This window comes from Salvelinus namaycush, chromosome 14 (genome assembly GCF_016432855.1).
Source record: "Salvelinus namaycush isolate Seneca chromosome 14, SaNama_1.0, whole genome shotgun sequence".
Taxonomy (NCBI): Eukaryota; Metazoa; Chordata; class Actinopteri; order Salmoniformes; family Salmonidae; genus Salvelinus; species Salvelinus namaycush.
In genome coordinates, this window is record NC_052320.1 from 29,594,344 (window position 1) to 29,607,025 (window position 12,682).

A 12,682-nucleotide genomic window follows, 5' to 3' on the forward strand; every position below is an offset into this window, starting at 1 on the left:
CCTATGATAAAAATTACAGACCTCTACATGCTTTGTAAGTAAGAAAACCTGCAAAATCGGCAGTGTATCAAATACTTGTTCTCCCCACTGTATATGAGGGTAGCATCAGTGTAGCTTATCTTCTTTGATTGTGAAGTTTATCATCTATTCAAAGTCATTTTAATTCTACCTACATGTACATATTACCTCAATTACCGTGGTTAACTAACCGGTGATAAAAATGACAGACCTCTACATGCTTTGTAAGTAGGAAAACCTGCAAAATCGGCAGTGTATCAAATACTTGTTCTCCCCACTGTATGTTGAGTGCCCTTTCCTATATGCATGCTGAAAGTCAGTAGTTAACTTGTTCTTTGAAAAATAGCATTGTATTTGTTCAAACACAGTTTCCTACATCAGTTTACTATGAACAGACAGCAAACGGATTGGGCGGCTGTTAGAGCCACCAACGGGTGCTTTACTATTTTTAGGTGGTGGAATTACTTTAGCTTCTTTCCAAGCCTGTGGACACACACTCCTTTAGGCTTTGGTTAAAGACATGGCAAATAAGGGTGGCAATACAGTTTCCTACCATTCTCAATAGTTTCCCATCTACGTTGTCTATACCTAGTGGCTTATCATTATTGATTAACAATAATTGTTCCACCTCATCCACAAAAACTTGACCACATTAAAAACAGCAGTCCTTCTCTTTCATTATTACATATTCAATACACTAATACAGTGCCTTCAGAAAGTATTGACACCCCTTTACTTTTTCCACATTTTGTTGCGTTACAAAGTCAGATTAAAATGGATTAAATTGTAATTTCTTTGTCAACAATCTGTACAAAATACTTTAATGTCAAAGTGGAAGAAAAAATCTAACATTTGTAAGAAGAAAAATAATAATGAAAAATAAAACACTATCTTAAATAAGTGTTCAACCCCCTATATTAATACATATTAGAATCACCTTTGGCAGTGATTACAGTAGTGAGTCTTTCTAGGTAAGTCTCTAACAGCTTTGCACACCTGGATTGTACAATATTTGCACAATATTCTTTAAATTCTTCGAGCTCTGTCAAGTTGGTTGTTGATCATTGCTAGACAGCCATTTTCAAGTCTTGCCATAGATTTTCACGTGGATTTAAGTCAAAACTGTAACTAGGCCACTCAGGAATATTCAATGACGTCTTGGTAAGCAACTAGTGTATATTTGGCCTTGTGTTTAGGGTTATTGTCCTGATGAAAGGTGAATTTGTCTGGAAAGCAGACTGAACCAGGTTTTCCTCTATCTTGCCAATGACAAGCATACCCATAACATGATGCAGCCACCACCATGCTTGAAAAAACTCAGTGATGTGTTATTTTGGATTTGCCCCAAACATTCTTTTTGTTTGTTGCAGTTTTACTTTCGTGCCTTTCTGCAAATAAGAAGCATGCTTTGGAATATTTTATATTCTGTACAGGCTTCTTTCCGTTCACTGTCAATTAGGTTAGTATTGTGGAGTAACTACAATGTTGTTGATCCATCCTCAGTTTTCTCCTATCACAGACATTAAACTCTGTAACTGTTTTAAAGTCACCATTGGTTAAATCGGTTTCCTTCCTCTCCGGTAACTGAGTTAGGAAGGATTCCTGTATCTCTGTAGTGACTGGGTGTATTGATACACCATGCAAAGTAATTAATGACTTCAAAATGGGATATTCAATTTTGACCCATCTACCAATAGGTGCCCTTCTTTGCCAGCCATTGGAAAACCTCCCTGGTCTTTGTGGTTGAATCTGTGTTTGAAATTCACTGCTCGACTGAGGGACCTTACAATTATCTGTATGTGTGGGGTACAGAGAAGAGGTAGTCATTCAAAAATCACACTATTATTGCACACAGAGGCAATGCAACTTATTATGTGACTTGTTAAGCACATTTTTACTCTTGAACTTATTTAGACTTGCCATAATAAATGGGTTGAACACTTATTGACTCAGGATATTTCATATTTCTTTTATTCATTTGTAAAGGTTTAGTCAAAACATTTCTCAAACGGCGTTATGCTTAGACCTAGTAGCTGAGGAATGGAATTGTTTTTCTGTTGTGCTGCATGTTAATTTATTTTGTGTGGAAAGAAGGTGTCTGTTTTGAGGGTATATTTGCATGCAACTAATTGCGTACGTTTTTGTGGTGTCTACCTTGTGTGTATAAATATATTGGTGTATTTATTTATATATTTCTGTGTGTGCTGCTGGTATTGCAGGGCAGTCCGCAGTCAGCAGCTGACTGGACTGTTCAAGTAGGGAGGCAGCACCAGGGCAGAGACCACCTTACACTGCCCAGCCCCCCGCTCACCATCACACCCCCCGAAAGTACCAACACCCGTCCTCCACTCCCGACACACTCACACTCTCTCTTTCCCTTGCCCTGTGCCTGTCTCTCTCCATTCTACCAAGTAGCCGGCCAGACCTTTTCTCTCTCTCTCGCTCTCTCGCTCTCTCTCCTGCCCTGTCGACATCCATCGAGCGTTCCACGCCTTTCTCCCTCAGCCTCCAAAGCCGTGCTGTCTGCCGTTACTGCTGCTGACCGTCCGTGTCTCTATCTACAACTGCAACAAGTTCCCTGGGACATTTTTGGAAACTTTTTCCTCAAGACATTTATTTTTTTGCTATCTCCCTGGAGACGCCAGTGCATGTGGTGCTGTGTGTGAAAGGGTCTAGTGTTGCTCTTTGCCCTGGGGGTCTCTGTACACCATTAACCAGAGGAGAAGACTACTTGACATCATGATCAAAGTTCAGCTGCTGCTTCTACTGGCCCTGGTCGGCCCCCTCTGTGGCGTCGCACACGCAAGTAAGTCAACACCCAGGGCTCGAGCCCTCATGGCACACTGTCTTTTCTGTCTGGCCACTCTGCCTGACTTTCACACTCCCACACCACACATCTCTTATCATACTCACACACCCTTTGTCTGTTTGGCTTGTATCCTGCCGCGTCGTGAATTTGAATCTTGGGGCTGCTCTTAGTTCTTTGTCCTTAGTTCTAAAGTTTCTTTCTCAAGGAAAAGTGAAAACACCTTTTTGGTTTGATTGATGTGTAGTTTATTTTGTTTTTCACAGTAGTTATTTTTTCATTTGAAATGTGTACAGCTGTGGTATTGGCCACTTGTATTCTCCTCTAAATATAAGTTGTGCGTTTCATTTAGCAGTGAACTGCTTTGGATCATCCTGAATGGAAAAAGAAGAGCTTTGGCCAAGGGTGTTAATGTAATAAAGAGGGGCGACTGGGTGGATAGTCTGTGTCGATTCTAACAGTCCCCTCTCTCTCCCTCCCCCCGCACTCCTTCCCCAAGCCTCGGTGAGGAGGAAAGTTGGATTCGGAGACACAAGGGGGAATGTGATGTAATGGTGCGAGGTCTTGTGCCTCGTGCTCATGATTTCTTGGCCGCCGACAGGGAGAAAAAGGAATATCCTTTGGAAGGCTACCAAACAGTGCTCGGGTCTGACCAAGTATACACACTGTACACGTTTATCCGAAAGCTTTACCCTCCCTATCTTTCTCTTTCCCTCTCCCACTCTCCCTTGCAAGTCCTAGGTAGGAAAGCCTTTCCCCATGGGGAGGGAGGGAGGAAAGTGAGCAGAGACAGAGTACAGAAGGGCTAGTTTGTGTGTGGGTATTAATAGAAAGTAGCTCTATATTTAAGACTGTCATATGGATGGGACCGGGAGAGAGAACACCCGGCTACGTGAGGGCTTAACAGGGAGGGCTGCTGCCTGCTGCCCCACCTCTACCGCATGTTGTTAGACTGCCATGGCCCACCGCCCCCTCCACATTTACCCATCTTTGGCAGGGTATCAAGCTTTACCAGCCCCCCTCAACCCCCACTCCGGCCGCCCCCTCCTCTCCTACATTCCCCCTACTCCCGGTTGATGAGTCTAGGGCCGCGCAGTTGAGGGGGGTTTATTTTTAAACGGCAACCTTTACCGACCAGACGCAGCCCTTTTCACGAAGGCCCATTTGGAAGAGCGTTAACTCTTAAAGCTGCTCCTCTCTGCTCCACGCCCTGACAATTAAAATAAAAATAACATGAATCAATTAAGTAGAAAAACCTGCACATGCTCCGAAAAGAGCCTGTTGATTCTTTTTACCCAGTTGACTCCCTATGCATTCCTCTCCCAAGCCCCTCCTGGCTCAAAATGAGCTTTGTCAGAGTCGCTCGCCTTTAAAAGACTCACTCCAGCACATCTGGCTACAGATCCGGGTCAGTGCCCTCTGTCCATGCCTGCTTGTAAAGTGATTCAAGTGTGCCCTCACACACCACATACAGTGCATTCGGAAAGTATTCAGACCCCTTGACTGTTTCCAAATGTTGTTACGTTACAGCCTTAATCTAAAATCGATTAAATACATTTTTATCTTCATCAATCTACACTCAATGCCCCATCATGACAAAGCGAAAACAGGTTTTTAGACATTTTTGCACATATATTAAAAAATAAAAACAGATACCTTATTTACATAAGTATTCAGACCCTTTGCTTTGAGACTCAAAATTGAGCTCAGGTGCATCCTGTTTCCATTGATCATCCTTGAGATGTTTTTACAACTTGATTGGAGTCAACCTGTGGTAAATTCAATTGATTGGACATGATTTGGAAAGGCACACACCTGTCTATATAAGGTCCCACAGTCGACAGTGCATGTCAGAGTAAAAACTAAGCCATGAGGTCGAAGGAATTGTGTGTAGAGCTCCGAGACAGGATTGTGTCGAGGCACAGATCTGGGGAAGCGTACCAAAACATTTCTGCAGCATTGAAGGTCCCCAAGAATACAGTGGCCTTCATCTTAAATGGAAGAAGTTTGGAACCACCAAGACTCTTCCTAGAGCTGGCCACCTTGCCAAATTGAGCAATCAGGGGAGAAGGGCCTTGGTCAGGGAGGTGACCAAGAAGCCGATGGTCACTCTGACAGAGCTCCAGAGTTCCTCTGTGGAGATGGGAGAACCTTCTAGAAGGACAATCATCTCTGGTGCACTCCACCAATCAGTCCTTTATGCAGTGGTGTAAAGTACTTAAGTAGAAAAACTTTAAAGTATGGGGTATCTGTACTTTATTTTACTGTTTATTTTTTTGACAACTTTTAGTATTACTTCACTACATTCTTAAAGAAAATAATGTGCTTTTTACTCACTACTTTTTCCTTGACACCCAAGAGAATACTTGGTCATCTCTATTGCCTCTGTTCTGGCGGACTCACTAAAAACAAATGCATCGTTTGTAAATTATGTCTGAGTTTTGGAATGTGCCCCTGGCTATCAATACATTTTAAAAACAAGAAAATGGTTCCGTCTGCTTTGCTTAATATAAGGAATTTGAAAGTATTTATACTTTTACTTTTGATACTTAAGTATATTTAGAACCGAATACTTTTAGACTTTTACTCAAATAGTATTTTACTGGGTGACTTTTACTTTTACTTGAGTAACTTTCTATTAAGGTATCTATACTTTTACTCAAGTATGGCAATTGCGTACTTTTTCCACCACTGCCTTTATGGTAGAATGGCCAGACGGAACCCACTCCTCGGTGAAATGCACATGACGGCCCACTTGGAGTTAGCCAAGAGGCACCTAATGAACTGACTATGAGAAAGAAGATTCTCTGGTCTGATGAAACCAAGATTGAACTCCTTCGACTGAATGCCAAGCGTCACATCTGGAGGAAACCTGGAACCATACCTACGGAGAAGCATGGTGGTGGCAGCTTCATGCTGCGTGGATGTTTTTCAGCGACAGGGACTGGGAAGACTAGTCAGGATCGAGGGAAAGAGCAAAGTACGGAGAGATCCTTGATGAAATCCTGCTCCAGAACACTCAGGACCTCAGACTGGGGCCAAGGTCACCTTCCAATAGGACAACAACCCTAAGCACACAGCCAAGACAGCGCAGGAGTGGCTTCGGGCCAAGTCTCTGAATGTCCTTGAGTGGCCCAGCCAGAGCCCGGACTTGAACCCAATCGAACATCTCTGGAGAGACCTGAAAGTAGCTGTGCAGTGACGCTCGCTATCCAACCTGACAGCGCTTGAGAGGATCTGCAGAGAAGAATGGGAGAAACAGGTGTGTTAAGCTTGTAAAATCAAATCAAATGTTATTGGTCACATACACATGGTTAGTAGATGTTAATGCAAGTGTAGCAAAATGCTTGTGCTTCTAGTTCCGACAGTGCAGTAATATCTAACAAGGAATCTAACAAATTCACAATGACTAGCTTATACACACAAATGTAAAGGGATGAATAGGAATATGTACATATAAATATATGGACGAGTGATGACCGTGCGGCATAGGCAAGATGCAGTAGATGGTATAGAATACAGTATATACCTATGAGATGAGTAATGTAGGATATGTAGACATTATTAAAGTGGCGTTATTTAAAGTGACTAGTGATACCTTTATTAAATCTATTTATTAAATGTATTAAAGTGGCCAGAGATTTGAGTCTGTATGTTGACTGCAGCCACTCTGTTAGTGATGGCTGTTTAACAGTCTGATGGCCTTGAGATAGAAGCTGTTTTTTAGTCTCTCGGTCCCAGTTTCGATGAACCTGTACTGACCTCGCCTTTTGGATGATAGCAGGGTGAACAGGCAGTGGCTCGGGTGGTTGTTGTCCTTGATGATCTTTTTGGCCTTCCTGTGACATCGGGTGCTGTAGGTGTCCTGGAGGGCAGGTAGTTTGTCCCCGGTGATGCGTTGTACAGACCGCACTACCCTCTGGAGAGCCTTGTGGTTGTGGGCGGAGCAGTTGCCGTACCAGGCGGTGATACAGCCCGACAAGATGCTCTTGTGTTTTAGGTGAAAAGCCAAAATTCTTCAGCCTCCTGAGTTTGAAGAGGCGCTGTTGTGCCTTCTTCACCACGCTGTCTGTGTGGGTGGACCGTTTCAGTTTGCCCGTGATGTGTACGCCGAGGAACTTAACTTTCCACCTTCTCCACTACTGTCCCGTCGATGTGGATGGGGTGATGCTCCCTCCGCTGTTTCCTGAAGTCCATGATCATCTTCTTTGTTTTGTTGATGTTGAGTGAGAGGTTATTTTCCTGACACCTCCGAGGGCCCTCACCACCTCCCTGTAGGCCGTCTCGTTGTTGTTGGTAATCAAGCCTACCACTGTAGCGTCATCTGCAAATTTGATGATTTGACTTGGAGGCGTGCATGGCAACGCAGTCGTGGGTGAACAGGGAGTACAGGAGAGGGCTGAGAACACACCCTTATGGGGCCCCAGTGTTGAGGATCAGCGGGGTGGAGATGTTGTTTCCTACCTTCACCACCAGGGGGCGGCCTGGACCCAGTTGCACAGGGCAGGATCAAGACTCAGGGTCTCAAGCTTAATGATGAGTTTGGAGGGTACTATGGTGTTAAATGCTGAGCTGTATTTAATGAACAGCATTCTTACATAGGTATTCCTCTTGTCCAGATGGGATAGGGCAGTGTGCAGTGTGATGGCAATTGCGTGGTTTGTGGACCTATTTGGGCGGTGAACAAATTGGAGTGGATCTAGGGTATCAGGTAGGGTGGAGGTGATATGATCCTTGACTAGTCTCTCAAAGCACTTCATGATGACAGAAGTGAGTGCTACGGGGCGATAGTCATTTAGTTCAGTTACCTTAGCTTTCTTGGAGACAGGAACAATGGTGGACATCTTGAAGCATGTGGGAACAGCAGACTGGCATAGGGATTGATTGAATATGTCCGTAAACACACCAGCCAGCTGGTCTGCGCATGCTCTGTGGACGCGGCTAGGGATGCTCTCTGGCCCGGCAGCCTTGCGAGGGTTAACACGTTTAAATGTTTTACTCATGTTGGCCACGGAGAAGGAGAGCCCACAGGCTTTGGTAGCGGGCCGTGTCAGTGGCACGGTATTGTCCTCAAAGCGAGCAAAGAAGTTGTTCAATTTGTCTGGGAGCAAGACGTCAATGTCCGCGACCGGGCTAGTTTTCTTTTTGTAATCCGTGATTGACTGTAGACCCTGCTGCATACGTCTAGTGTTTGAGCCGTGGAATTGTGACCCTACTTTGTCTCTATACTGACGCTTTGCTTGTTTGATTGCCTTGCGGAGGGAATAGCTACACTGTTTGTATTCGGTCATGTTTCCAGTCGCCTTGCCATGATTATAAGCGGTGGTTCGCGCTTTCAGTTTTTCGCGAATGCTGCCATCAATCCACTGTTTCTGGTTAGGGAAGGTTTTAATAGTCACAGTGGGTACACCATCACCGATGCACTTGCTAATAAATTGGCTCACCGAGTCAGCGTATGCATCAATGTTATTGTCTGAGGCTACCTGGAACATATCCCAGTCCACGTGATGGAAGCAATCTTGAAACGTGGAATCCGATTGGTCAGACCAGCATTGGATAGATCTGAGCACGGGCGTTTCCTGTTTTAGTTTCTGTCTATAGGCTGGGAGCAACAAAATGGAGTCATGGTCAGATTTGCCGAAGGGAGGGTAGGCGAGGGCTTTGTATGCATCGTGCAAGTTAGAGTAGCAATGGTCCAGAATGCTACCAGCTTGAGTCACGCATTCAATATGCTGATAGAATTTAGGAAGCCTTGTTCTCAGATTAACTTTGTTAAAATCCCCAGCTACAATAAATGCAGCCTCAGGATATATGGTTTCCAGTTAACATAGAAGTTCTTTCAGGGCCGTCGTGGTTTCTGCTTGGGGGGGATATACACGGCTGTGACTATAATCTAACAGAATTCTCTTGGTAGATAATGCGATCGGCATTTGATTGTAAGGAATTCTAGGTCAGGTGAACAAAAGGACTTGAGTTCCTGTATGTTGTTATGATTACACCATGAGTCGTTAATCATAAGGCATACACCCCCACACATCTTCTTACCAGAGAGATGTTTGTTTCTGTCACCGCGATGTGCGAAGAATCTGGGTGGCTGTACCGACTCTGACAACATATCCCGAGTGAGCCATGTTTCCATGAAACAGAGAATGTTATAATCGCTGATGTCTCTCTGGAAGGCAACTCGTGCACTAATTTCGTTCACCTTGTTGTCTAGAGATTAGACATTGGCGAGTAATATGCTCGGAAGCGGAGGATGGTGTGCTCGCCTTCTAAGTCTGACCAGTAGGCCGCTCCGTCTGCCTCTCCTGCAGCGACCGCGTTGTTTTGGGTCGGCCTCTGGGATTAGATCCAATGTCCAGGGTGGAGGTCCGAGCAAAGGATCCGCTTCAGGAAAGACGTATTCCTGGTCGTAAAGTTAGTAAGTTGACGTCGCTTTTATATCCAATAGTTCTTCCCGGCTGTATGTAATAACACTTGAGATTTTCTGGGCTAACAATGTAAGAAATAATACATAAAAAAACGAATTACTGCATAGTTTCCTAAGGACCTGAAGCGAGGCGACTATCTCTGTCGGTGCCATCATGCGTCATTCCCAAGAAGACCCGAGGCTGTAACCGCGGCCAGAGGTACTTCAACAAAGTACTGAGTAAAGGGTCTGAATACTTATGTAAATGTGATATTTCAGTTTTTATTTGTAATAAATGTGCAAAAAATGTCTTAACTTGTTTTTACTTTGTCATTATGGGGCATTGTTTGTAGATTGATGAGGGAAAAAACAACAATTTAATCAATTTTAGAATAAGGCTGTAACATAACAAAATGTGGAAAAAGTAAAGTGGTCTGAATACTTTCCGAATGCACTGTATGAGACGTGGGCTGTAAAATCAACTCAGGAAAGCATCTCTTACGTCACCAGCGTGCCTTTTTTAAGCTATCAAAAGTTTCAAGTTTGAAGTTGTAGGCTTGCCTGTTTTATGCCAAATCTGTGTGGAGAGAAAATACAGATCTGTCTGAGTTTGAGTCAGCCAAGGTGGAGGCTATTTTAGCTTGTGAACGCAGTAGCCCCAGACAGAGGTGTAGTTTGGTGTGGCAGGCACTGACAGAGAGGGTAATTCAGTCCAGCCATTAGGCCAAGGGGGCACCTCCACAACATAGCCAAACCAAGGGCTTGTGTGTCTACACTGTCAGCATGAACATGAATGTCTCACTCCTCTTACACCTACACCACAGGCCCAGACACAGTGAAGAGAAGAAAGAAAAAAATACATGACTGCATAGAAACTTATAAAACAGTGAACTGATGGTATCATTAATAATGGGTTTCTGGACTTTAACTTGATATATTTATATTTCTGGCTCCTTTTAAGCCATCTCAATTCCCATTGCTGTATTTATTATATGCAACTTTTCAGGGAAGTTAGGAACCAATACACACAGGCAGTTAGGAAAGCCATGACTAGCTTTTTCAAACAGAAATGTGCATCCTGAAGCACAAACTCCCAAAAGTTCTGGGACACTGTAAAGTCCATGGAGAATAAGAGCACCTCCTCCCAGCTGCCCACTGCACTGAGGATAGGATACACTGTCACCATTGATGAATCTATGATAATCGAGAATTTCAATAAGCATTTTTTTTATTTTTCAACGGCTGGCCATGCTTTCCACCTGGCTACCCCAACCCCGGTCAACAGCTCTGCACCCCCCCCACAGCAACTTGCCCAAGCCTCCCCCATTTCTCCTTCACCCAAATCCAGATAGCTGATGTTCTTAAAGAGCTGCAAAATCTGGACCCCTACATATCAGCTGGGCTAGACAATATGGACCCTCTCTTTCTAAAATTATCCGCCACAATTGTTGCAACCCCTATTACTAGCCTGTTCAACCTCTCTTTCGTATCGTCTGAGATTCCCATAGATTGGAAAGCCTGCCGCGGTCATCCCCCTCTTCAAAGGGGGAGACACTCTAGACCCAAACTGTTACAGACCTATATCTATCCTACCCTGCCTTTCCAAGGTCTTCGAAATCCAAGTTAACAAACAGATCACCGGCCATTTCGTATCCCACCGTACCTTCTCCGCTGTGCAATATGGTTTCCGAGCTGGTCATAAGCTGGTCTGGTCTGGTCATGGGTGCACCTCAGCCACGCTCAAGGTCCTAAACAATATCATAACCGCCATCGATAAAAGACAATACTGTGCAGCCGTATTCATCGACCTGGCCAAGGCTTTCGACTCTGTCCATCACCGCAATCTTATCGGCAGACTCAACAGCCTTGGGTTCTCAAATGACTGCCTCACCTGGTTCACCAACTACTTCTCAGACAGAGTTCAGTGTGTCAAATCGGAGGGCCTGTTGTCCGGACCTCTGGCAGTCTCTATGGGGGTGCCACAGGGTTCAATTCTCGGGCCGACTCTTTTCTCTGAATACATCAATTATGTCGCTCTTGCTGCTGGTGATTCTCTGATCCACCTCTACGCAGACAACACCATTCTGTATACTTCTGGTCTTTCTTTGGACACTGTTAACAAACCTCCAGACGAGCTTCAATGCCATACAACACTCCTTCCGTGGCTTCCAACTGCTCTTAAATGCAAGTAAAACTAAATGCATGCTCTTCAACCGATCGCTACCCGCCCGCCCGTCTAGCATCACTACTCTGGACGGTTCTGACTTAGAATATGTGGACAACTACAAATACCTAGGTGTCTGGTTAGACTGTAAACTCTCCTTCCAGACTCACATTAAGCATCTCCAATCCAAAATGAAATCTAGAATCGGCTTCCTATTTCGCAACAATGCCTCCTTCACTCATGCTGCCAAATATACCCTCGTAAAACTGACTATCCTACCGATTCTTGACTTCGGCGATGTCATTTATAAAATAGCCTCCAACACTCTACTCAGCAAATTGGAGGCAGTCTATCACAGTGCCATCCGTTTTGTCACCAAAGCCCATATACTACCCACCACTGCGACCTGTATGCTCTCGTTGGCTGGCCCTCGCTTCATATTCGTCGCCAAACCCACTGGCTCCAGGTCATCTATAAGTCTTTGCTAGGTAAAGCCCCGCCTTATCTCAGCTCACTGGTCACCATAGCAGCACCCACCCGTAGCACGCGCTCCAGCAGGAATATTTCACTGGTCATCCCCAAAGCCAACTCCTCCTTTGGCCGCTTTCCTTCCAGTTCTCTGCTGCCAATGACTGGAACGAATTGCAAAAATAACTGAAGCTGGAGACTTATCTCCCTCACTAACTTTAAACATCAGCTGTCAGAGCAGCTTACAGATCATTGCACCTGTACATAGCCCAACTGTAATTAGCCCACCCAACTACCTCATCCCCATATTGTTATTTTTTTTGCTCCTTTGCACCCCGGTATCTCTACTTGCACATTCAACTTCTCCACATCTATCACTCCAGTGTTTAATTGCTTAATTGTAATTATTTCGCCACTATGGCCTATTTATTGCCTTACCTCCCTAATCGTACTTCATTTGCACACACTGTATATATACTTTTTTATTGTGTTATTGACTGTACGTTTGTTTATTCCATGTGTAACTCTGTGTTGTTTGTGTCGTACTGCTTTGCTTTATCTTGGCCAGGTCGCAGTTGTAAATGAGATCTTGTTCTCAACTGGCCTACCTGGTTAAATCAAAATAAAAAATAAAGAATTCCTATTAGCTGCTGCCAAGAGGAGGGAGAAAAGGGGGGGTTAACTTAATGTACTGTTAAAGTTGACTTAATAATAGATTCATGAGTTTCACTCGATTTATCGCTATATTTGTTTTGGGGACTCAATATTTTGCAGCAGTCAGCTTGAGAGATATATTGGTGATATTTAGCCTATATAT

General features: G+C 44.2%; 1 protein-coding gene across 1 annotated transcript in view; it reads left to right on the forward strand.

Moving 5' to 3' along the window:
• The first annotated feature begins 2,757 nt into the window (after positions 1-2,757).
• Positions 2,758-12,682, forward strand: part of LOC120058690 (PR domain zinc finger protein 2-like) — a 50,081-nt gene continuing 40,156 nt past the window's right edge. The window contains exon 1 of the mRNA XM_039007435.1: positions 2,758-2,824. Coding sequence (XP_038863363.1) covers positions 2,758-2,824 — 67 coding nt within the window. The remainder of the gene's footprint in view (positions 2,825-12,682) is intronic.